This window comes from Crocuta crocuta, unplaced genomic scaffold (genome assembly GCF_008692635.1).
Source record: "Crocuta crocuta isolate KB4526 unplaced genomic scaffold, BGI_CrCroc_1.0 scaffold396, whole genome shotgun sequence".
Lineage (NCBI taxonomy): Eukaryota > Metazoa > Chordata > Mammalia > Carnivora > Hyaenidae > Crocuta > Crocuta crocuta.
In genome coordinates this window covers 2,322,631-2,350,546 of record NW_027533259.1, presented here as the reverse complement: position 1 = coordinate 2,350,546, position 27,916 = coordinate 2,322,631, and the positions used below count along the sequence as shown (strand labels likewise).

The 27,916-nt window shown below is 38.0% G+C and overlaps 1 protein-coding gene across 2 annotated transcripts in view; it reads right to left on the bottom strand.

Annotated features, from left to right (window-relative positions):
• Positions 1 to 27,916, bottom strand: part of RELN (reelin) — a 527,959-nt gene that overhangs the window by 446,788 nt on the left and 53,255 nt on the right. For both annotated transcript variants that reach the window (XM_077746923.1, XM_077746922.1), the window contains exon 2: positions 8,939 to 9,049. In XM_077746923.1, coding sequence (XP_077603049.1) covers positions 8,939 to 9,049 — 111 coding nt within the window. The remainder of the gene's footprint in view (positions 1 to 8,938; positions 9,050 to 27,916) is intronic.

Here is a 27,916-nt window from a genome sequence, read left to right as displayed (position 1 = left end):
TTGAACTTCTTTCCATCTCTTGATTCTAAAGAAGGAACTTAATCAATCACTCTCTATCTAAAGGCATTAGTACCTGCCACCTCCAGGGGAAAAAAAAAGGGACAACATGGTAGACAGGATAATAAATGTCCCCAGAATCCATGATGATAAAATATGTGCATGTTTGTATAGTTTTACATATATGTATAGAGGTGTAGGCTTATATGCACGTAATACAGATTCAGAAATATCCTCGAAGTTTAAGACAGTAATATTCACTCTCTTGTCCATACAGCACACTTGTGCACATACATGCGTTTACTGATGTCAGCTTTGGTAGTAAAATACCCTATGAATCCTCAAAAATTATATTGGTTTATTCATTCAATAAATATTTGTTGAGCACTTGTTATACGCCAGGAGAGTGAAGACGACAAGACTATCTCTTGTCCTCAAAGAGACATAAAGGTTTTAAACAAATAAATTCAATAGATTATTAGAGATGCTGGTGGAGGTCAGGGAAGAAAGTGAATTATGGAGGGCAGAGTAGAGAGTTTCATGGAGGTAGGCACCAGGGAGGAGCAGGGAGTAGGGTCAGCAAGGCTAAATAGGGGAGGTGAGGCAGGACAGAGGCCCTAAGAGATGGCAGGATGTCCACCCAGCAGAGAGAACAAGCAGGAATTCCAAGCACTATAAACAAAGGCTTAAAGCAGTTGGGACTTTGGAACTGTTTATGGGTTATTATGATTGGTGAAGGGCGTTGTGTGTGTGTATGTTGGGAATGCACTGGAAATGTGAGTTATTATGATTGGTGCACAGTGTATGTGTGTGTGTGTGTGTGTGTGTGTTGGAAATGCACTGGAAATGTGGGTTATTATGATTGGTGCACAATGTGTGTGTGTGTGTGTGTGTGTGTGTGTGTGTGGTGGAAACGCACTGGAAACATGGGTTATTAGGATTGGTGCACAATGTGTGTGTGTGTGTGTGTGTGTGTGTGTGTGTAGTGAGAATGTATGTGACTATAAAGAAATGGCAGGAATTGTTGGGAGTCATAGGCAGGGTTAACAAGAGAGAGGGCCTTCTTTTATTCAAGGTTCTTTTGGTTATAATAGAAACCAGCTCAAGTGGGCGTGGGTTGTAAGGAGAGGTTATAAAGCTGAGTTTTATTTTTTGTGTTTTATTTTTTTCCAATGTTTATTTATTTTGAAAGAGAAAGAGAGAGAGTGAGAGCGAGGAAGGGGCAGAGAGAGAGGGAGACACAGAATCTCAAGCAGCCTGGCTCCAGGCTCTGAACAGTCAGCACAGAGCCCCACCTAGGGCTCAGACTCACAAACCGTGAGATCATGACCTGAGCTGAGTTACTTACCCTCTCTGTGCCTCCGGTTCTTTATCTACAAAATGAGAATAATTAGTAGGATTTTTGTTAGGATCAAAAGAGTTAATACCTGCAACACACCTGGCACATAGCAAGTGTTTGATAAATGTTAGCTATTTTTATTAGTGTTTCTTAGAACCCAAGAATATCTGAGCCCGATGGGAAGAAAGCCTAAAATAAGAGCCTGGAAGCTCCGGCACACTAGGCAGCTTTCTATCTGTCTCTCCTTCGTCTCTCCCTGCACAATATTCCCCTTTGGGAGCCATTGTGGATGCCCAGGACTCAGGTTAGGGTAAAATCATGCCACATTGGCCTATCTCCCTTGAAAGGCAGGAAGGAGGGCAGAGGAGTAATTCCTTTTGATTTTTAGATTTAATCATTTTCAGGTCTAAGCCACAAAACAGACTAAACAATTTGGTCTTCAGAGGTTAGAGCTACTGTTAAGTCCTGAAGAACATTAGCTGTTCCAGTTGCTTTGCAGCCTCCTTAAACTTTTTCTTTCCCAATTTGTACCACTCTAACTCCTTTTAAGAATTGGGGAACTGTCAAACTTCCAACCACTAAGTAAAATGCAGTATAGCTGTACAGTGGAATATTCTGATACCTGCTACAACACGGATGAACACTGAAAACACGATTCTGAGTAAAAGAAGCCAGACATAAAAGGCCCTATACTGTACGATTCTATTTACATGAAATGTACAAAATAGGCAAATGCATAGAGATAAAAAGCAGATTAACGGTTGTCAAGGACAGTGTGGGGGAATGAATGGGCAGTGACCACTAAATGGGGATGGAGTTTCTTCTGGAGGAAATGAAATATTCTAAAATTAGATAGTGGTGTTGGCTGCACAACCTTGTGAACATATTGGAAATCGCTGAAATGTACACCTTAAAATGGTAACATTTATGGTATGTGAATTATACTTCAAAAAAAGTATCTGAGAATATGATATCAGAACACCTGGTTTTACTCGTCACATTTACACCATCTCGTGTAATAGCCACTACTTGCCCTTCCTAAGCCTTGCTTCCTTACCTAAACACTGGGACAGGGGCTGAGCCAGGCTCTATTAGAGGTCCGTGTCAGCTCTAAATTCTATGGGTAAGAAACTGGGTGCATTGTTCACCATCCAAACTAAAGTCACGCCTCCTCTTCCAAATATTCTGCCACTGGAATTATCTTCTCATTCTGTTTGCTCTTTTAAAGAAAAGATTCTTACTTCTTTCTGAGGTTTTAAATAATACCTATTTTTTGCACATATACTAGGCACTTGAATAGATAATTCACTTCATCCACCCAACAATTGTGTGAACTAGATGCCTTCGTTACCATTTTACAAATGCAGACGCAGAGGCTTAGGGAAAGAAAGAAAGTTAGCAAGAAGCAGTGCCAGGGGGACATAGAAGGTGAGCAGTCTAGCTCTGGAGGTCATGTGATGGACCCCTCACAGAGCTGCCTTTCTCCACTATCTCCTCCACTTGGCCCAAATCTCATGCCCCTCAACATTTACTTTAGCAATTTTCTGACTGAGTAGTTTAACAGCTTTATATTCCTCATATCCACTATTCTAGTGAGTGATTCTTTTTAGTTATTGGGAAATAATCCCTGAATTCCTTGTCATATGTCAAATAAAATAACATTATACTCTTTTTTTTTAATGTTTATTTATTTTTAAGCGAGAGGGAGGGGAAGGGACAGAGGTGGGGGGCAGAGGATCTGAAGCAGGCTCTGTGCTGACAGCAGAGATCCCGACCCTGGGCAGGAATTGACGAACCAGGAGATGATGACCTGAGCCAAAGTCAGAAGCTTAAACGACTGAGAGATCTAGGTGCCCCTACATTATACTATTTCTTAATGAAGGTAATGTTGGTATACGCAAGTGGAACTGAGACCAAATTAATGAATTAAGACCAAATTTAAGTTAATACCCAGTAAATAGGAAAAATTAATGGCAATTTCAGCTCTTGTCAGCTACGCTCCTGGTACCACTAACTACAGCAATTTGTTTTATTAACCTAAAGTCTTCTTGTTAATTATAGATCACTTACCATATCTAATAAAAGGTCATGCCTTCAAAATCCCTGAATATGTTTAAAATTCCTTAAGCATGTTACGGAAGCATTTCTTCATAAAGAGACAGACCAAATAAATTTAAGAAGGATGTTGAATAATGTAGCTTAATTTAGGCTAGTAAATAAAAAGCATTACTAAACAAGACCCTATTTAATGAAGTTGCTAGTAGCTGTCCCTTCTTCACAAATATCAAGACCTAAATATGTGTATGTAGTATTCATAACATATGTGTGTATCTCAAAGTCACAAGGACAGGACACTTAAGACTGAAATGTAGCTAATGTCCAGGGATGTAGGAGTTCTGGTGACAATTAGTAAAGTTGTAAAAGGTTCCACTGAGTTTTGACATGAAAGATAACCAAAAGTTAGTTTAAATAAAGCCTATTTTTTTATTTTTAATGACAATAAAGCAAAGTACTAACAAAAACATGCATCGTGGCAATGAAACATTAACATACAATCTAAATCTACTGGTAAAGTACCCATTTTTATTAACTAGTGACCAACACAGGGTTTACAAAAATTTTAAATGTTTCTTAAAACATTTAAATAATTTGTTTTGTAAATATATCCCTATTCATCTAAAGTGTCAAATCACAGTGAAAAAAAATCAGATCATTAAGTTAAAAAATACTGATACTGTGTTTTAAAAATAATGTTGAAAATATTAAAATTTTGTTAGTTGCTTAATCTCTATGAAAAGCATGACATGACTGAATATTTAAGAGCAAAAATTTTTTAAAAATCATGGATCTGTTCATCATATTTTCTGCCCAAACTTGGATTTCATCAACTCTTGCCATTTTAATAATTTTGTAATTTAACAACAATTGTAGCTAGAATTGTAGCTAGAATGCCTCATTTCCTTTTAGAAAAAGATAAGGAAACAAACAGAAATTACGAAAGTTTACATGAAAACCTATTTAAATGGCTCACGTATTAGCTGAGCAAAATGATGTAGCACAAAAGTTGAATTTATGCAACATCTAACAATTTGAAGTGTGCCTGCTACTCAGCAGACCTGCAAACCCAGTTCTCTGGTTTTAGAGCCAGAATATTAAAAATTGAGTGAACCGCTTTAAAGCCAGAATACTAAATATTGAGTAAAACACATTTCAGCCTCTGGAAAAGGAATAATTTTGCATGAAAGGATATTCAAATAGCCCTTCATTGAGCGGCCACAAAGAGCCTTGAAGATTTACATGATTGAGCTGGAATTCAATGCCAAAGACAAGAGGAAGCATTTTTGTTCTGGGATGCACAAAGAGATACCCATAATTAAACATCACTCTTCCCTAGGGCAGCATGTTTTCTTATATTGACAAGCAAAATGAGGTATTTCAAATCATGCATTGCTGGCTTACAGTCATCTTTTGCATAGCTATTGTTTTAATGTATTTCTGGCTATTAGGCATTTGTCTATTTTTGGTCAGTGAGGCATGCATTTTAAAGAATTCTGGGTTTGCATAAAAGGCTGTAGTTATGTTGGTGGAATTACATTTATACAACAGTATCTTAAGAATAATTACAGCCTTATTTTGGCTAGTCACAAACACATTTTATATTTAAAGGAGAGCAGCTATAACTTTCATGTAATTAGTACAATTAAAATTACGTATAAGTGGAAAAAACTTTCAAAACTACCTTTTTAGATTCAATTATATGTTTTATTTTGTCTTATTTAACACAGCTAGTTAAACATAACACACACCGATCCTACTATGTTGGGAAGATGCCAAACAAATCAAGTTTGCTTAACATTCCATCAATCAAGTCAGAACCTAATGACAGATTATGTATTCAATAACTCTTTTGTTCTAAATCAAAGAATGCCACCTTTTTTTCAGCCTGATCCTACTGCAACTACTAACCTACCAAAAAGCAGCAACTCTTTTACATTTTACCTTCTGTAAGAGTTTCCTCTCCTTTCTCACCTGCAACCTACTCAAATTCAATCATTTTCATTTTCTTAAATTGGAAAGAATGTGTTAAACTTAAATACCAAAGATAATAATAATAATTTTCTTTTGTATTTGAAAGTGACCATTTATCTAAATAGACATTTTATCTCCTGCTCTCTGTTCAAAACATTGCTTATGGGGGCGCCTGGGTGGCTTAGTTGGTTAAGCGTCCGACTTTCGCTTAGGTCATGATCTCGCGTTTCGTGGGTTCGGGCCCCACGTGGGGCTCTGTGCTGACTGCCAGCTCAGAGCCTGGAGCCTGTTTCAGAGTCTGTGACTCCCTCTCTCTCTGACTCTCCCCTGCTCACGCTGTCTCTCTCTCTGTCTCCTAGAAATAAATTTAAAAAATTAAAAAAAAAAAAACATTGCTTATGAAGATTTACTCTGTTTAACAATATGGAGGTATATAATCAAATTTTCTTTTCAAGGTAATTTGCCACTATCATATAAAACCACATAAAATTATTTGGATAGTCTTGGAACTTAAAAAAAGATCTCACTTATCTATCCATCCATATAAAAATCATGTCCCATAAAAATGCCGCTAGGGAGACCCTAGCGTTGGTTATGGAAGTCAAGTTACCATCCATGGCCTTTGTGTTTAGAAGCCTCTTCAGACCATCAAACTAATGATACGGGATTAATAGTAAAAGGAAGACTAAGCATAACGTAATCTAATCAAAACATTCTAATTCAAGAGAAACTGGTTTTACAGCTTTCAAAGCCACCATAGAAAATCTCTCCCAGGGTGCCTAGGTGGCTCAGTCCATTAAGCATCTGACTCTTGATTTTGGCTCAGGTCATTATCTCTATGTTTGTGAGTTCAAGCCCTGCATCAGGCTCTGTGCTAACAGTGTGGAGTCTGCTTGGGATTCTATCTCCCTCTCTCTCTCTGCCCCTTCCCGCTCTCTCTTCCTCTCCTTCTCCCTCTCTCTATCTCTTTCTTTAAATAAATATAACATCACATAACATAACATAACATAACATAACATAACATAACATAACATAAGGTCTTGAAGCCCAAGTGTCTCAAATAACTTCTAACAATTGCATTGCTAGCTTTTTGTTTGGCTTACTAAAATCAGAGGCAATAGGACACATAGATTTTATGTGTCCATCTTGGCAAGTGATAGTTATTTCATTCAGCCAAGTCCTCTCAAATCATCAGATTCACTCCTCTTGAGAACTGGTTTTTTGCTCCCTAAATGAAGTATGTATAAGTCCTAGACTGGGGAAAGCAGCCATTTCAGTTACCAAGATTTATAATTTTTGGAACACCTAGTTCTACTGAGTGTTTCCTACATGCTGAGGGCTTCACATAAATAATCTCAATTTTCAGTGCTACTCAACATCTTATGAAGCAGGTGCCTTACCAACCCCATTTCATAGATGAGGAAATTAAGCTTACGTCTCAGCTTAACACGACTTCCTCAGGAAAGCCTCTCCCAACGACATCCCATTTTAATCCAGACTGTATCTAGTTTCTCTGGCATATGCTTTCCCAGCACTCAGTACTTTTCCAAGCTTGCCCCTAGCAAGATTCGTTATTACATATTTATATGGTCATTTAATTAATGACTGTCTCTCCTATTTAATTAATGTAAGATGAAGGGTTCTCAAACTTTAGTGTGTATCAAAATCACCTGGGGTGCTTCTTAGAAAATAATCACTGGGTCCCACCCCCAGAATATCTGACTCACCGAGTTTAAAGAAAGGCCTGGAACTCTTGCTGCTACCAGACCCTGGACTGACTCATTACAACAGTTCTTAGCCCTGGATGAACATCAGAATCTCTTGGGAACCTTTAAAAACACCCAATCCAGGGGCACCTGGGTGGCTCAGTTGGTTAAACATCCGACTTTGGCTCAGGTCATGATCTCACAGTTTGTGGGTTCAAGCCTAGAGCTTGCTTCAGATTCTGTGTCTCCCTCTCTCTCTGCCCCTCCCCTGCTCAAATTGTCTCTCTCTTTCAGAAATAAATTTTAAAAAACATTTAAAAAAATTGAAAAATACCCAATCCCCACACGCTCCCCCCAGAGGTTTTGATTTAATTGGGCTAAAATGGAACCCCGAATGTTTTATCCCAAATCCTGTATTCTTTTACTCAAAAATTGCTTATCTAAAACTCAAGTTTAACCAGACATCCTATAAATTTTTATCTGTTAAATCTGGCAACCTTACCTGTGAGTCCTGTTGTAACATAACAGGTAGTGTATCATTTATTTTATGTACACATATATTATATACCTACCTATATCATGGGGCCAAATGAGCAGAATTTTTAGACCTAAGAATTTTTTTCTGGAGGATTAGAATTTAGAAGTAGTTACCCACATATTGTAAAAGCTTATCTGAGGTCTTCTAAAAATAGGGCAAATTCTCAATGTCAAATAATTTAATATGATGATTAAGTGACTTCCAGTTTCCCTTAAGCCCTGAGGTTGTGAGTCTCATACGAGGCCAGCGGTGCCACAATGGGGCATCCACATCACTGCTCCGACATCAATCAGTGAATCACCTGGGCAGAGCTGCTGCTAGGACTTGGCTCAGAGGAGGTGTCCTTTCATAGATCAAAAGTAGGTAAAAATTATCTATTTAATAAATACCCCAGAAAAGATAAAACATTGAACACATGGCTGCCTCTGATAATACAATTCTATCTTTTTCATATCAACATAGGCAGTCTTGTGCCATTTTTCAATTTCAGAGTAAGATCAGTGATTTCATGTCTTACATAAATGGATATATTAAATTTGCATTTTTGATGCTGAAAAGGGCCTACTTAATTCCAGCTTGGCACATTTATCGCATAATGGGTAAACTAGGGATTTCCAAATTGAGAATCCTTGGGGATCAGTAACGATCATGTAGCCTTCTGCTTCCCTATGTAAGTAACCTGTCAGGTCTCTGGCTCAAGGACAAGGACTCCATCTAAGTATTTTAAATATTAAAACACACTCTTTCATGAATACTCATAGAATTCAATCATTTCAACAGTCATTACTGTCTTTGTATGCTTACTTGCCAAATTAAACATGACACTTTTCACCTAATCCAGGATTTTAAGCACTGTTTATAGAAGCAGATTACAGAGGAGCACCTGGTCAGCCCAGTCAGTAGAGCTGACCCTTGATCATAGAGTTGTGAGTTCAAGCCCCATGTTGGGGGCAGAGTTTATTTAAAAATAAATAATAAAACTTTTTTTAAAAGCCAGGTTATTGAATGCACGAACATCAGAGTGAATTACTATCCCAGCAACTAAACAAGAGAACACAGAAATTTACATAAGCCACCAAGACCAAGTATAATAGCTGCAACAGATGGAGAGGGACAGAATGATTGTCACACCAAGCTTATGGTTGGCTGTACATTTACAGGACTTATTTCACTCCATCCAACTACAAGCAAACAACATAAAAATCACTTCAGATCATTTTCTCTGAAATAATAAATGTCTAATGCTTTTTAAAAAGATATTTCAAAACATAAGACCTATACCTGTATAATTATTGACAATGATTGGTTTCTTATGTCAGGATCACTTACCAAATCCAAAAGCATTGGAACCTCCAATGCTCTGTGAAGCCTGCACACTTGTAGATGTGTATAGTCCTGTCACCAGCAAGCCATCGAAGAAGGTGCTTGTTGAAATTGTCACTGAAATACAGGGAGGGAAAAAGAAACTTCAATTAATACAATTAGAAGAATGAGATATGTTTCTAAAGTGTTAAATATTGTCAAAACAACTTTTACTCATTATTTTAAAAACTATTTTTATACTACTGGTAGTCAGTATCTTCTTTATATTAGGAATTAAAGAGGAGTAAAAAGTAGCTCAAAATCCCAATGTCTGTAATTTCTGGTCCTAAATTTAGAACATTAGTTCTATCTTTCTGCATTCATTTACATGTTCTCCAGCTATATGCAAAATCATCTGAAAATAATGTAGTACTGAATAGCTAGTTTCCCCCACCTCCACCACCACCCCTGAAGGCAAGTCAAAAGCATTGCTGGAGTTTTGGCATTGTGATTAAACACTTTTTTTTTTTGAGTGTTCCATACTGTGGGAAACAATCTTACATCGGCTCAAAGAAGGACAGTAAGATGCACTGTTTTTCTTATTGTGTGTCTACATTTCATAGATGAATCCCCTGAAGTTTTTCAACAAAAGCAGACTAATCTGCATGAAGACAGTTAGCCCTTTTCCTTTTGAGAACAAAAAAGGAAGACCACTGCACATTTTAAGTTTTAGAACAAAGTCTACAAGAGGAATCCAAATGGTTTCATAACCAGAAAATCAGGATGTTCCTGGGAAGAAGGTCAAATTAAATGCATCTGGATGCTACTCAGGTTTGGATTCTTAAAATTTTATCTTATTACCACCCTAAAAAATGATCATCATTTCCTCCTTGACATAATATTTTCTCCTACATTGGTTTTACAAGATTAAGATGATGCCATTTGTAGGAAGCAGCCAGGAAAAGGTGCTATTATTTGGCAGTGCACAGTACAAGGCTATCATCATGCTTGGTGGCAGTAAGGAGAATGGCCAAAGTCACATTAACTTTGATGAGAATGTTTAAATTAAACTCCAGGAAATCCAGTGAATAGAGCTGAATGGTCTGAAACATCTACATTATAAGGCATAAAACAAGATTCACAGATCAATAGAACAGCCTGACATCATGCTACCCCCAAAATGGCATTGGATATTGGAGTAAATCACCTTCACATCCTTTAATAATAGCTAAAATTTTGACTGCAGGCACATAAACCACTCAGCCGGGCACTGAGCTAAACAGTTAACATATATTATCTAATTTCATTATCAAAACATTTCTATAGAAAGCGTACTGTTATCATTCCCAGGATACAAATGAGGAATTTGGTTTTTTTTTCTTAAATAGTTTATTGTCAAGTTGGTTTCCATGTAACACCCAGTGCTCATCCCAACAAGTGCCCTCCTCCATGCCCATCACCCCCCTCCCCCACCCCCATCAGCCCTCAGCTTGTTCTCAGCATTCAAGAGTCTCTCATGGTTTGCCTCCCTCCCTCTCCCCCACTATTTTTCCCCTTCTTCTCCACCATAGTCCTCCGTTAAGTTCCTCCTAATCAACCTATATGTGCAAACATATGGTAGCTGTCCTTCTCTGCCTGACTTATTTCACTCAGCATAACACCCTCAAGTTCCATCCATGTTGCTACAAATGGCCAGAGTTCATTCTTTCCAAATGAGGACTTTGTTGCACCGAGCAATTAAGAACCTTGTTCAGGACCATCCGATATCATCTAAAAATGTTTGATGCTGTTTACCTGGCATCTCTCTTGTTTTCTGTCTACCTGTACATCGCCCCCTCCCCAGTTCCCACAGAAGCAAAGTGACATGGTCAAACCCTTGTTTAATAACTTATGTCCCAGATTATTCACATGCATGGGGACTATTTGAAGAAAAGTAAAAGCTTCAGAACTCAATATCACTGTAATTAGAGAAGAAGAGGGCCAAGGAGGGCCAGGAGGTGACCCCTATGGTGTGCTGGAGGGAGCCCGAGGCTAGGTAAGGGATGGGATTTGGGTGCTGGGTAGTCATCTGCTACCATCTGTTCTTCAGCAAAACCACCTCCTCTCTTGGAATCTCAATTTCCTCATTTATAGAATCACACCCTAATCATCAGCCTCCTGTTTTGCCTATTCCAGATTTCCCATAGTTGATTCTACCAATGCCTCCACCCTTTGGTTCAATGAGTTATCTTGACTAAGGTAAAAAGTGCTTAAACTGCTTCTGTGCCCTTATCCAGTAGGATTTAAAATTAAGGTCCTTTCGGTTAAATTGACTAAACTGACCAATGGATTCTAATGCAGTATCTCAGGCTGTCCTTCCCAGCAAATCAGACCCAAGCTTCGGTCTGTGGGCCTGTAGGACCCTGCTTCTACCCACTTCCTCTCAATCCACTCCACTTCTGTTCAGTAACACAGTAGTAATCCTGTGTTAATGCACAAATACAGCCCCTTTGGACCCTGTCCATTTCTTTATGTATCTACTCTGGTTCTTATTTCTAAGATTCTAAGAAATGTAAGAGTTTATGGGTTAGAGAGGCCATCTCGAATTCAAATCTCACTTTTCTCTACCTCTGATCAGTGTGTGACCTTGCAATGAGCCTCAGATTCCTCATTTACAAAAAGAGTAACACTATCCAATTCACTGTAAGAATGAAAAGGAATGTATCTACAGTCTATCAGTGTACCTATCTCTTTAACAAACTACCATGCATATAGTAACTCATCAGTAAAAGTTAGCTCCATTTCCCTGCCCTCTTTCATACCCTAAGCTCTACCTTGTTCTTCTCTTCCAGAGAATCGGAGTTCCATACAGACCTCCTCACATCTGCTGAGGACACAGCCAACATCTGAGTCCTGCTGCCTACTGCAATTCTCCACCTACCCTCTCCATACACTATTTCATTTCTCACCACAGTCCACACTAAGCCTCAGCTGTGACTTCAGCGGAACCAAGATAAGTGGTATCCCCAGCTTATTATTAATTTTCCCTCTCTTCCAGAAGATATTCTGCTGAATGTTAATTTAAAACAGAGGTGAAACTCTCTTGGAGAAAGGGCTGAAAAAGAAGAGAACCATGTGTGAGAGCTCTTGGTCTTTCCTCTATTACCCCTGGCTATTCAGCTATTCATGTCTCAAACTACATACCTCCCAGCAAAACAAAAGCCCTGCTATGTCTACTATGGCAATCAATAAATTCAGCTTGTTGATTGCCAATACATATCTTAGTGATAATTCAATATATTAGACATGGCACTTAGGAAGCTGCCTGCCTGGCCTGTGACACATTTGGGTACTGAGCACAACCAAGGTCTGCTGTGCCCCTTAGATGCCCATGTAGGCTGCTAATCCCCTGCCAGGTCTCATCTCTCAGCTGCCACCAAGTGCCTCCCCAGACCCAGAGGATGATGCAGATTCTGATCTTAACTCCTCCATACACCACAATGTCTGTTTCAGATCAATTCTCTTCTTTACATAGATTCCTGGTGCTGACATAGCAAGGTCTAGTGAAAACATCCCAGGAATGAGAGGATTGATGTTTAATTATCAATAATAATTTGCTATGTCAGATGAGGCAAGCTTTTCTCTCTGCTTGGTTCTATTCCTAGTAGTAGTGACACGAATACCTATTGTTTAGTAACCTCACAGCTAGGCGGGCATATCATTTCTCAACATGGAGTGTCTCAGAAAACCAAATGGAATTACTGAGAAAAACACTTCTTACTCTTAGAATCTCTTGGCTTTAAGTACTATCCATAAACTCACTATTCCCAAATGTCTACCTCCTGTCCAGATCTCTACATGCCTCTTCATATATACTCCAGGTATATATCAATTTGCTGCTCAACATCCCCACTTCGATATTCAAGAGAGGTCTCAATCTCAACTTGACCAAAACTGAATGCCCACCCCATTCCTCAAACCTGCTTCTCCTACAGCCTTCATCAACTCAGTTAATGGCAACACCATCTTTCCTGCTAAGCCAACTGTGAATTCACCTTCTCCCATCCTCTGCAATAGTCCATCAGTAAATCCTGTTGGCTTTCCTTTGAGCATATTCAGATTCTGACCACTTACTACCCTATTCTGAGCTGCCATCATCTCTCACATGGATGATGACTGCATTACACCTCAATCTGGTCTTCCTGGTTCTACCCTCCTTTCTCTGGAGTCCATCCTCAGGTAAGGGTTAGAGGAATTCTTTGAGAATATACACTGGATTCACATCACTCCTCTGCTTACAACTTTCTAGCTAAGTCAATGTCAAAGTCTTCACAGTGGCCTACAAAATCCTAAGTGACCTTCACCCATTCCTTCTCTGTCCTCATCTCCTTCTGTTCTCCTCCTGGCTCATCCCATTGCAGGCACACCAGCCTCCTTGTTGTTGCTCAGATATGTCAGACCTTTGCACCAGCACCTTCCTCTGCCTAGGACTCTTTTCCTTCAGATTATCAGGGAATTATCACCTTCCAGCACATTCTACTGATATATTTACTCACAATTGTTTTTGTTTATTATGTTTATTGTAGGTCTCATCCTGCAGAATGTGAACTCCATCAGGGCAAATACTTTATGCTTTTCTTTAGTAGTATACCTCAAGCATCTGGAATAATTCCTGACACTTCCAGGTGTCATATTTATTAGGATATTTATCACATATTACATACAAAAATAATATATATGTATTAATGGATAACTCATTCATACCAAAGTGGTGCAAGATTGTCTTATCTTCAACTTGTTCCCAGAGGAAAAGTATGTTGTGAATCCTAGACTTTATATGTCAAATGAATCCCATTGGAAAAGCCACATGGGGAAAAAATACATAAAATTTGGCTATTTACATATTGAAAATGTCTTCCAGAGTGCAAAATGATCAATGCAGGGACCAAGAGACCAATTGAAGACATTTGTTTTTTTAAAAAAAAAGAAAAAAGGCAGATCAACTTAAGCACGCATACATTCTGACAGGCAATATGTTTACGCACATCATCTACAGAAAGAGTTCCATATTAAAAACTAACTGAATATCATCTATTTCTCTGTTTGCCAGAGTAAAGGGTTTAAAGTTATCTTGGAGGGAAAGAATGGTATTTGCATTTGGAAAACTACTACTGTCTTCTCCTTCTTTAAACACATGTAACGCATAATCCATATGTGAACTGGTAATCAGTCTCTGTTTTTAAGAAAAAGGAAATGTTGCCCAGACTCTACGGCACATAAGACACAATTCTGATCATCAGGTTCCCTTTACTCAAGAAGATAATGTGTCCATTTCTGCATTTAAAACAAAATCTGACAGTTTAGATTCTCTGATAAGCTTGCAGGAAACTTCAGGATGTCTGCAGCCTGCATGTTTTTACCCACTAGAACACCAGCAGCAAACATAAAACCATCTGAGCGAGATGCTGAAAACTTTACACCAAGGCACTCTAACTTTGAAACTACGGCAGGAATACACACCTCTCTGTCCTTCTCTTTCCTTTTCATCAAATGCTTCCACTTATCTCTACTTGCAGCCTCTGGTCAATCTGTCAGGGTTTCCTTAAACAAACAAACTGAAACCTCACAGAAACAAATAATCGTTCCAGGCGTCGAGGCTGCTCTGGCTAGCTGTCCTTACCTGGGTAATTTTGCATCATCAGTCACTGCCAGAGTGTTTTCATCTGGGGCCTCTTCCCTCACCTCACCCTCTGGTATCTTTCTGATTCCTTCCTAGCAAGCTTTATCTGACCAATAATGTGCACAAGTTCTTACCTGTCCTAGTGCTAGGACTGGATTTCATTTCTCTAATTCCACTGGGACTCACCCTTCAAGCACTATCTGACCTTCTCTAGTCTTAGCTCATCAGTTACGCTAAGCTCATCAGTTATTGCTGCCACCTAGAAAATTGCAATAATCTTTCTGAAAGCAGAAGAGGGATACGATATTTTTTTAATATTTATTTATTTTTGAGAGAGAGACAGAGCATGAGCGGGGAGAGATGCAGAGAGAGAGGGAGACACAGAATCTGAAGCAGGCTCCCAGCTCTGAGCTGTCAGCACAGAGCCCGACACAGGGCTGAACTCCCGAACTGTGAGAGCATGACCTGAGCCAAAGTCAGACACTTAACCAACCGAGCCAGCCAGGTGCCCTTATAATTTTTTTTAAAGCTTACTATAGTAAACACAGTATGCTGTGTGTATGTATATACACAGTGAAAATATGGCTCATAATAGAAAAAAATTGAAACGCACATTTCTGAATGTAAAATTATAGTAAGATATTTATGAACTAGAAGGAAAATTTACAGCTGTCATATTTTTATAAGTTTCTAATACTCTAATTCAGAATATTTTGTCCCAAACTGCATAATTTAAAGTGTTGCAAAGCTACTGTTATTAAAAAGGTTTTCTCTAGGCACCTGTGGGTGGCTCAGGTGGTTAGGCTTCTGATTCTTGGTGTCAGCTCGGGCCATGATCTCATAGTTCGTGAGTTCAAGCCCCACACCAGGCTTTGAGCTAACAGTGCAGAGCCTGCTTGGATTTTTTCTCTGCCCCTCTCATGCTCACTCTCTGTCTCTCTCTCAAAGTAAATAAATATAAAAATTTTTAAATGTTTCCTCTAACATTTTATTTATTTTTAAATTTATTTATTTTGAGAGAGAGAGAGAGCATACAAGTGGGGAAGGGCAGAGAGAGGGAGAGACAGAATACCAAGCAGGCTCAACACTGTCAATGCAGAGACCAACATGACACAGGGCTCCGACTCATTAACCATGAGATCATGATCTGAGCTGAGATCAGGAGTCAGATGCTTAACTGACTGAGCCACCCAGGTGCCTCTAAAGATGTTTCCTCTATAAATATTTTATGAACCTACTTTTGCATAAGTAGAATTTTTAGTTAAAAGATATAAATTTGGCTACACTAGGATAGGGGAGAATTACATAGAGGTTTTGGATTTGAACTACCTTTAAGATAAACAACTCTTAGCACTACCAGTATCTAACTGATACCTAACCAGCCCAGTTAATAAACAAACCCTTCATTCCCTTTCCAAGATTATGAGACAGATGCTTTAACTAATAGTAAGATGGGAAACAAATATTTAGCAAATATCAATTCATTTTAAATCTATTATATAATATGAATAATTGCTGAACCTAGGTGGTAGTTATACAGGTGTTTGTTGTGCTAGTCTTCTAAATTTTGTTTCAGAAAAAAATCATATTAAAAAGTTGAGGGGAAGAAAGAAGTTTATTATAAATACACTTGTTATAAATGTACTTAAGATGAGCAAACTAACCGGAACAATAAAATGAACTAAAAAGTAAATAATACATTCAGACTTTAAGACTAAGCAATATATATGAAAATATATGTATATTGCTGTGTGTGTGTGTATGCTTTATATATATAATAAACCTTCTATGAGCCAAGAACTGTGTTAGAATTATAATCTGGATTTTATTAACTAGAAAAGCAAAAAAAGATATTTAGAACTAGTTCCTTATTAGCAAAATGTTTATAAACTCTATCTGACATCCTATCAATTCTAGTTATTTTATGAAAATTAAAACATAATGCAACCATGAGGCAGGACCCACCAGTGATCCATTTTAGACACCAAAGTTTATATTAAATCATCAAATAATAATTTAATGACTTTAAATAGGTAAGCACTTACTTAAACATGTCAGTCTGCCATATTATCTACTTATTTTCCTGGTTTTACAAATTTTTATGATAAATTTATATAATCCCCTCCCCAGGAGCCTTTATTTCCTTAGAGTGTACTTTCATAGCTTTTATATTTTTGCATTAAAATGTAGAGAGAACTAGCTACTTTAATTATAGAGGGGAAAAAAAGCAACATCAATATTATGGATTGCAAGTAGAATTCTGAACTTAACCAGTGCATTTTAGAGGAGAAATAAAGCATGTATATGATTACCTATAATCAGAAAGTAAATATGTCTTATCAGACCACATCATTCCCTTGTTCAACAAACATGTTTGTCTTTGTAACGTTCATAGACTAAAATCTTGTCTTCAGTGTTGTTTCAAAGACCTTCAGATTTGACCATAACCAATCTACCCAGTTGAATTTCGCTATCTCAGCTGAAAACACCCTTTGATCCAGTTAAACTACAACATGTTCATTACTTTCCTGTCTCCTAGCCTTTCTTTATAGGGAATCCTCACCTAGAATGACTTTCCCTGGGTTTTATTTTTTTGGTTAAAATCTTCCCCATTATTCAGACATAGACCCAAATACCATCTCTCTCACAAAGTCTCTTCTGATCTCCTAGGAAAGCCACCTCTCCCCCTCAATGACCTCGTAGCTCTCAGGGACTGCGAGCACCTGATCAGGCTCCACCTTCGGTGGAGCTCGGCTCAGAGGAGGAATTCAATCAACGTTTACTGAGTTCAATCCTACAGAAATACTTGTTATGACATAAAATAACATAAAAATAAATAAAACAGAATTGAGAATACAGCACATCTGATGTTATTAAAATTGTGATATCTAACATCTTTTCTACAGAGAAAAAAGAACCAGTGTTATTAACAGAGGTATATGAAGACTGCAGGTTTCTCCTGAAAGGACACAAAAACCCAAAATCAATGCAGCGTTTTACTGTACTCAAAACTCAGAAACGTTTGGGGATATTTATGCTGGATTTTACATTTGGTCATAATAGTGTTCCTTCTGCACACGTATACTTTGTGTGTGAATACGCATACACACATATTTTATGTATATACCAAATTAATCTTCCAATAATTTTGTCACTAAGACACCTCATGCCTTATCCTTACTCTGAAGTTACTCTGCAATTTCCTCAAATAAGAAATAAGAAGGGATCAAAGGGCTGAGGAGGTTGTTCATATCGCTCCCACATCTGTGTTGAATTGGCAATGAGCTCAGCTCCAGGAGTCTATGAATATGGATTGCTGGGCTGTGACAGCAAAATGAAAACATGATGTAGCGACACAATTCAATTCTTATCAGTGGCTCAGAGAGTACCTCCGTCTTGAAATGACTAATTACAGAGTCAGTTATTATCTATTAGAGCTTCTATTAACTGTTCCCAACAAGACCCTAATACCATTCTTGCAGAAAATCACTGTAAGATGAAAGTCTGGAAGAAAATAAATTTCGACATTTAATGCTGTTGCATTTCATCCTAAAGCTTCTGGCCTACAAATGTTCTACGGGTCATTAAATTTTGATCTCTTCAAGTATATTCCATTACTACTTTATATAAAAGACCTTTAATATGTGCAGAAAAGAAACATATTACATAATATACGAAATGATTTTACCATCTTTTTCAAGATGACAAACATCAGAAGACAGCAAATAGCAAAAATGTTGAAATTAAGTATTAGTGATAAGGCACCAAGTGCAGGGTTTCTATTTCTTACCTTTATATATTTTGAAAATGAAAAACACAAGCAGAACTAATATTGTCAATATTAAAAAAAAAAGTTGCCTTGTTTGCCTTTCGAATACAGAACAGATTAAATAGCCCACAGAACAAACGTATTACTCTAAAAATGAAACAAACTGAGTTTATTTGCTGCAAAATTTCATCAACGTGGAATGTTCAACGACTGGCTCTTCTCTAGTTATAGTGCCCTTAGCTCTGGGTGCCAAATGGAGACCATCTAAAAACACATTATAATTTAATTCAAAACCTCTATAAGAACACGATCCCTGAACTACTTCTCATTACATACATTAATTCCATTATGATATGATTTTATGTAGCTTTCAAATATTAAGCCAGGCATTTCAAAAATAACATCCCCAAACCAACAAGAGCTGAGAAAAAAAATTTATCCCAGTATATATTTAAAAGAAATGACTGGAGGTTAAGATTATCTGAGGAAAAGACATGAATGAACAATAGTGACCTGAATCCAAAGATCTTAAAAATACCAGACCAGAAACAAATGGACTTCGGTCAGCCTTTTGTGAAGGGAAGAGAGAGGTCACACTTGTCCTGTTTATTGTAACAACTACCCAAAAGACTGTGCCTTAAGTGGCATGTGAAAGGTGGCTCTAAGAAAGGGAAGCCATGTCCCTCACACTGGATGGACTGGACTCCATCTCTGGGAGGTCCTGAGATGGCAGGGCCTTGATCTCCTCTTGGAAGACAAGTCCCAGCTACGTGGGCATGGTTTCCTGGGATCACGCCCAGCGGGCTGCTCTGCAGAATGCATGTTAACCTGATGTTTGCCGCACTGGTCTTTATCACAGCCCTTTATAATTCGTATTATTACTCCTCTTTTTCATTTTATATGGATTTGTACTGCTCCCTGGGGGACAAAGGAGGCAGCAAGAATGGCCTCCAGGGAGGACTAAATGTGGTATGATGGAGGACAAGGCTGATGATCAAAATAATAAGGTCAAAGAGCCCTGGATCAGCCCACCTCTGAAAGCAGGGGTGAACAGCCTGGCAAACACTCTCCCACCTTTGTGTCCACCTGAAAAGGAGAGAAAAGCCAGTGCATGATCTGGGAATTGCGACCGCTACAGGAGACAGACTATATGCAAAATTTAATGATGTACTAAAGCATTTTCTAGTGTCTGTAAAAATGGTCTTTGCTAGCTGGAAGAGGGATCCAGCATCTCTGTGGAAACCTATTATGATATATTTATCCAGAGACTTAGATGAACCATACATGGTCTCGAAGTCTTCTCTTCTGGCAGCAGTAAAAAAGAAGAGCGACTGAGGTTCCCCGCCCACCTTAAATTCACCTTAGGAGATAAAATGGGTGTAGTCAAATGTGTTTGTGAATTTATCATTTTAAAACGAAGCCCCTTCGAAGTAAGTTTAAATGACAGTGTTTGGTGAATGTAGAGTAAATCTTCTGTTTCTCTATCCCTCCATACTGCCTTTCTCTTCTTTATTCCCTAGGTCCGTCTGTCTGTCTCTCTTTCTCTCTCTCTTGCACATACACACATGCACACACAGATGCATGCATGCACACATTCAGCATTTCTTAATGCATTAACATTTGGGGTAAAATCTTACATATCTTATTCAGGTGAAATCCTGGCCCGAGACTAGGAGACCTATGTCAGAATTAGCACCTGAGATGAGATCCTGAATGTTTTTGAAACCTCCCTAAGATTGCCCAGTTTAGGCTAAACATGAATTCCTTAACTAGTCATCTTAACTATAAAGAAAAATATAATTTTACAAGGTTCCATTCTACCTCTAGTACCAATTTCAGTACAGTAATGATGTTTTAATCCATTTTTGACTTTCCTAGTTCTGAATTTTTGAACAATTCCTACAAATAATGATAAAATTGTTTAGTTTCTAGAACCAAAGACATGTATTTTTCTTTATAAACTACTTTATTGTAATTTAGAGAACTGTAGCCAAGAGTTACTGGTAGTAAGTGATGACTTATCTCTGACCTTATTTTTCATGTTACCTTCATATGAGGCTGGATGATACTCATACATGAAAATTTCATATTGTTGGCCCTGCACTTGATAAATTATTAAAGTATTGTGAATGAATGTGGTGTTAGGTTTTCAGCAATTTTTATCCCTTTGTTCTTTTTTAAAGAAAAGACTACCTTGTCTATAACATCACAACTTTCTGCAATTTAAGCAAAGATTAGCCTAAAAAAAAAAGCATTTTAGGAGATTTATTACTCCTAACCTTCTCAAAAGAGTCCTAAGAATGTTTTCTTTGACACAAGGATGTTAATTAAGCTTTTCTGGAATGAGAAAAATCACCTAGTAGGTTCTCAAAAGCATATATACAGGTAAATGTGTTATTGTAAAATACATAGCTGCCTACAGAAAAAACGTGTCATGTTTTTTCAATATAATCAGGAGTTTAAAGACTACACAATCAGAAAGGCCTGTACTAGTTTTGCTTTTATTACTCTCTTCAATTTTTTTTTCTTTTTAACATGAAGTGCCCCCCCATTTCTTACAAAATGGGGTTATGACTGGGGGTAACTAAAGAAAATTTGAACTCATGTAACAAACCGCAAAATGACTCCTAATAGTTGTTCAAACAGAAATATATGCTTTGTTTGTAATTTTGTTTGGTTTGATAATATATCATTTTGAATTTTTAAAATATTTTCATATTTGCAACAGTTGTATACCTATTCCAGAACATGTCCAAGGGTGACATTGCTGGTACTCATCTGTATGTCATATGTTATACTATGTTATGTATTATTATATGTATTATAACAAAGATATATATTATACATATTACATATATATTATATATCTGCTGTGTTTGTAAGCTGACTAAATCAACATTATTAATAATGGATAGCAATCCTGTTAGACACAGTTATATTGAATGTAACTGTAAAAATATTACAATTTTTTTAAAAGCCTTTTTCCATAGTATTCTCATTTGGCGTCGCTGTATGTTCATTTAAATATTCTTAACTAATTATAAGCAACTGTACTAAAATCAAAGAATTCATTTAAATACATACTGAGTAAATTATACATATGGCATACATATGATTAAATTATAAAATTCTATAATTAACTAATATAGGACAAATATAAAATTCTCATTTACTTTATGGTCAGATCTGATGTTTATGTGTTTACCTTGCTCAACTCATTCATTCACAAAGCAAATAGAAAGTGCTACTACTTGATACTGGTGATATAATGTGAACCATCTGCATATTTACAAAAGTAACATTTGAATAAGTGTTTTGTCCCTTTTCAGAAGAATCTTTGTTCCATATTCCAAAATCCAATTCATAAAATCCAAAATTGCTAAAACTGAAACTCAAAAAATAGTGTTCAATAAGTGATGTGACAGAAATGTTCAGGTACTGACACAGCTAATTGCTCTTCTAAGAAGCTACAACTCAATGCTCTTCCACAATCTTTAGATAAGAATAATAAATAAATAAGAATATAACTTAAATGACATTCACATTGATAGATGGCATCTGATAGTTATTTGATAAATTATTAAAAAGAAATGAGTGCACTGCTAATTTGTATAACATCAAATTGTAATTATATAAATTTCTCCTATATGTAAAATGGAAAATGTTACAACTTTAAATTTTACAACATGGCATTTAGTATGATGAGTCTAAAAATTCTTCTTGAAATAGCAAAATATCTTGTAGTATAAATTTGCATTTTCAATACAACCATAAGACAATTTTTCCAAGGACACACATAAAGAAAAACTACAGGTGTGAATATTTATGAGGAAATGTCTTGAGACTTAGAATTATAGGAAAAGCCTAACTGATTAGGTAAAAATGTTTTAAATGAAAGGAGTTTGCAAAGGACTAAACATGCTTTGCACCTGTGCTATTCCTTATTTTCTAGTACAGGATTTCTAAGTACATTTTAATCTAGCCTTAGCACATACTTATTTTTGATTTTTTGATTTTTATTTTTTAGAAAATTCATCTAAATTTTTAAGTTGAAGAGTGCCATGGAAAACTAGAGTTGGATGAAAGGCAGGCTCACATATAGATACACAGTGATAAGCTTATCCATCTTGTTTCCAAGTATCTCTATACAGAAATGCCTATTTAAGAATTCCATGGGGCACCTGGGTGGCTCAGTAGATTAAATGTCTGACTTCAGCTCAGGTCATGATCTCACGGTTCATGGGTTCGAGCTGCGCATCAGGCTCTGTGCTGACAGCTCAGAGCCTGGAGCCTACTTCAGATTCTTTGTCTTCCTCTCTCTGCCCCTTCCCCATTCACACTCTCTCTGTCTCTCAAAAATAAATAAATGGTAAAAAAAAAAAATTTTTTTTAAAAAGAATTCCTATAGAATGTAAAATATCAGAATTATTTATTCAACACAGATGGGCTCTTACTCTAAAAGGGCTAATCATAATAAATAAAAATGTTACTTTATTATTAGCATTTTTTTATTTTTGAGAAAGAGACAGCAAGTGTGAGCTGGATAGGGGTAAAGGGGAAGGGAAGGGGGGGAGAGAGAGGGGGAGAGAGAGGGAGAGAGAGAGAGAGAGAGAGAGAGAGAGAGAGAGAGAGAGAGAGAACTCCAAGCAGACTCCACACCCTGCATAGAGCCTGATGTGGGGCTCAATCTCATAACCGTGAGATCATGACCTGAGCCAAAATCAAGAGCCAGATGCTTAACCAACTGAACCACCCAGGCATCCCTAAAATTATTACTTTAAATCAAATAATATTTGGTAGAACTATTAGCCAAACTAATTTCTCCCGAAGATTATTTACTTTTTCAATTAGAGCTTTCAATCACCTGAGATTATTTAAGTTCAGATCCCTAGGTCTCCTCCTTCCCCTTTCACTGCCCTGGTGATTCTGTAAAATGGGGATAAAGATCAGGAATGGCATGTTTAACAGCATTCATGCCAGGTAAATTTTGTGTAGGTGGTCCTGAGATCGACCAATTACAGTGATATGAAATGTTCCAGATTGATACCCCATGGGAAGTAGAATTTCCAATGAAGGCCATCCATGGGACTAAACATTATCGTTGAATTGAGTTGAAACTACATTAAGAATTCCACTACAGTCAAAAGCCACTTTGCCTTTTATTATACTGCAGTTTCCTCCTAGTGCAAATGATGTTTAACAAGATGAGGATATAATGGGACACCTGTTCTTAGGAGACCTCATGCGTGCCAGCATATTTTCTGTCACTGATGAGGACAGAAAAATCCAGAATGAGGATGAGCAGCCAAGGTTGCAATGGATTTGGGGAGCACACTGAGGAGCAATGTCAGAGCCTATGGTGACATTTCTGGAAAACAAAGATCACTCTTTGTCCTGACTGTGAATTAATGATAAAGAAAAGAAGCTAACTAGTTCCTGAATTTGCAGAAAGGCCTTTTAAAAACATTTACCCCAAGTTGCATAGGTTATGAATTCAATACCAAAAACAAAAAACAAAAAAAGTGGAGATGAGGAGGTAAGGTTAAATTAGCATAGTATATCTTGTTGTAGGGAAACCCTTTTGGATGCTCTAGAACACTTCTCTGTTTTCTGATTGCTAGTAGAGGTCATTAGAATTTCTAGAATTGATGATGGAAGCAACATAAAGGTCAATGGGCTGTGGTTGCTGGAATATTTCCCATCATCTTCTGTTATCTACGAAACAGAAAAAGTGGCTCAGTAACCACGAGTGTACATTTTTCATATCAGGGCTGGAGAGCTGACCCCACTCCCAGTGTCCAGGACCTCACTACCTTTCTTTACTCAAGCTTCAACTCTTCTCTTAGGTACTTGTGTTCTACTTTTTTCATTTGGAATAAGCTTCTTGGTACAGAAGATGAAAACAAGATCTGGATGGCTAGACTTTTCCACCCCCTTCCAACAGCATACCACAGATTCCCATTTTACATGTAGTAGCCATGTTCTATAAAGCCACCACAAACACTGAATTAGCGAATACTGAACCATTGCTCTTAAGGGACATACAGGGTTAGGTTCCTTCCAGCCTCTGGTCACATCTCCATCAGCTCATCATTGCATCAACTTGTTTTATGTGTGTTTCTGTTGAAAGACAACCTTACTTAATGTATATTATTGATTTGTTAACATTTTAAGGCCAACAGCACTATAATTCATGCCTGAACAAAGCTTATCTAACACACATAGTTTCTCTAAAAGGCACATCACTGCTTTCAGGACCTCAGCACTACCACTTTGGAGACCATTTTAAACAGCAAAATTATCAAACATAGCATAATGTATAAATTTGTCTAAATACTTTGTTGTATACCTGAAACTAATATAGCACTGTATGTCAACTATATTCAAATAAAATTGAATACAGCAAAATTATCAATAAAAAGCACAAAAATGGAACGCAAAATGTGGCACTAAATAGACGGTGAAAAGGACACTTGTTTAGTGTGAGAGCTGAAATGAGATGACAGAGCATTCAACCCCAGCTGGGACAATGCACATATGACAACTCAAGTTTTTCACCTCTCTGTGAATGTCATTTACATGGTTGCAAAAGGACCACAATTATTGATCTGAGGGGTTACAAATAATTTTCGGTCAGTAGGGGTGGGGCACAAATATGGAACCTCTGAAAAATGAGGACTGATGGTATCATCTGTGCCAAAAGCCAAAGGCCCATGGTATTCGTTCTTAGGGTTGCCATACAAAGTACCACAGACTGGGAGGGTTCAACAACAGAAATTTATTTCCTCATAGTTCTGCAGGCTGGAAGTCCAAGATCAAGCTGTTGACAGGTTTGGTTTCTTCTGAAGCCCCTACTCCTTGGCTTATAGATGGCCACCTTCGCATCGTGTTTCTTCTATGCACAGACATGTCTGTGTCCAAATTTCCTCCTCTTACAATGATATGAGTCACACTGGATTAGGGCCCATGAAAAGATCTCATTTTAAGTTAATTAACTAAAGGCCTTATGTCCAAATTCAGTCTCATTCTGAGGTACTGGGAGTCAGGCCTTCCAACATATTACTTTGGAGGAGTAAGGACACAATTCATCCCATAACACCATCAATGCCTTTCTACTACATGTCACTTTTCTCCAAGCTTGGACTCCCCAAAAGCATTCCTCATAGTGTGCTACTTGGTTGCGTATGTCTCTCCTTGTGCCTTTTTTCAACACTTCTTGAAATCCAAGCTGCTCAGGGCTGCCTTTGCTTTATTTCTCATTATAACAAGTTACAGTTAGAATTGACAGTTTTGAGACACTTGTCCCTCATGGGTCTTATAAAATTCCCTCTTGGAGCCCCTGCCCAGAGGATGAGATCCCTTGTACAGTTTCTCTGCATCTTGGGCATTTATTATATTAGGAGGCATACCAAGAATTTCTCAGAATTCTACTGAGGCTTCTAAAACCCACCTGTAATCTGCCTTCTGGGCTTACCTATGACTCCATGCTCTTGTATATCTTTTTATTTCCAAGAACATGAACACAATGATTGTTTTCCCAGTTTCAGGCTTTTGTTCTCATCATTCTCTCCACACAAAATTTCTATTTTCTGTAATTCTCCCTGTTGAAAGTCTCCTAATTCCTCATCTAAAGGTTACCTCCTTTAGATGTTCTCCATTATTCGAATCACCAATTCCAATGTATGGGGATTTTTTTCCCACACTACAGGTGTGGGAATTTTCAGACACCACAACAACCAGGTGTCCTGCAATTCAACTCCATTCTGACACTATCCATCCAGAGATAGTATCAGCTACCACAAGTTAAGGGCTCAGTCCTACAAGATTGCCCTCACTTCAGATGCCAATCAAAAATCCAGGTTGTTGCCTGTGCTTCTGACCAGAGCACATATCGAAGCCCTATGCATCTGAAGTTCCCACAACCTCTTCTTTGAGTTCAATTAATTTGCTAGAGTGGCTCACAGAACTCAGGGAAACATTTTATTTACTAGATTACCAGCTTATTACAAAGGATGCTAAAAAATACAAATCAACAGTCAGATGGAAGAGATACACAGGGTGAGTTACATAGGAAGGGGTGTGGAACTGCCATGCATTCTAGGCATACCACTCTCCCCACATATCCATGTGTTCACCAACCTGTAAACTCTCAGAACACCATGCTGCTGGGATTGAACGGCAGCTTCATTATATAGGCATGGATGATTAAATCACTGGCCATTGGTAAATGAACTTAATCTCTAGCTGCATGCCTCTCCCCAGAGGTTGGGGGGATGAGACTGTAAATTTCAACCCTCTAGCTTACGGTTGCTCCCCTGGCAACCAGCCCCATCCTTAGGCACCTTCCAAAATTCACCTTATTAAACAAAAGACCCCTTTATCACTCTCATCACTTAGGAAATTCCAAAGGTTTCAGAGGTCCTGTGCCAGAGAGAGGAATGAAGACCAACTATGTCTTTTTTTTTTTTTTTTTTTTTGTCTGAGAGAGAGAGACAGCGTGAGCAGGGAAGGGTCAGAGAGACAGGGAGACACAGGATTGGAAACAGGCTCCAGGCTCTGAGCTGGCAGTCGGCACAGAGCCTGACAGGGGGCTTGAGCCCATGAACCGTGAGATCATGACCTGAGCCAAAGTCGGATGCTTAACTGACTGAGCCACCCAGCCGCCCCTGTACTTCTTATTATAACTCACAATATATCACACTCCCTGCTCATTCACGCCTTCATTCTCCCTCCCAAGAGACATAGTCACTCTCAACTATATGAAGCTTACCACCTCCTATCTTGAAATATTTTTGTGTGTGCATGTGACATCATCCCTTGGTAGATTATAAGCTTCTTGGAACTAGTGGCAATGTCTTATTCATCACATCCCCACACCACTGAGGCTAGTACCTAACAGATTAAAAGCAAGTGTTCTATAAGTGGATATGCTCTGCTTTTAGTAGAATTTGAATTAGAATTAGGTGAACATAGTTAAAGTCCCTCATGACTACTTTATCTTGCTTTCCTGCCAGCTATGAGAAAATCCTCTTCACTGTCTGCCATCTGGCTGCCTGGTTTGTTGTTGATTCTCATAGGACATCATACTCCTGCCTCCTCCCTGATTCAAAAGTTCTCCTTCTTTATAGCACTACTCTCCTCCCTTTCCCACTTCGCTCAGAAGTGGACCCTGAGGCAGGGTAATGGAAACATCAGCAGAGAAGGCAAAGAAGTGATAGAGGGAAGGGAGGTTGACCAACAGAAAGTACAATATGAAGGATGCTATCCTATTGGGCAACTGAAACTTAATCCTGTGGGAAAATGTTAGGAAATAGTGTAAAGCACTTGCCCTAAAATGATTCCCCTTGGGGTATTTATACACTGATTCCCAGAATACACTAGTGAGAGATGCTCCAGTGGGAGTTTATTCCTGCTTGGAGTGCACAGAAGAAAGCCCTCTGGCTCAGAGATGAAGATATGGTGGTTAGAAGCATACTGGAGCACAGTGAAATGTCAAGCCTCAAGGTTATGGTTACTGGTGTGTGTCTAACTCTGTAACAACTGCCTCTCTTGGGCAAAAGGCCCTGGTATTTTATAA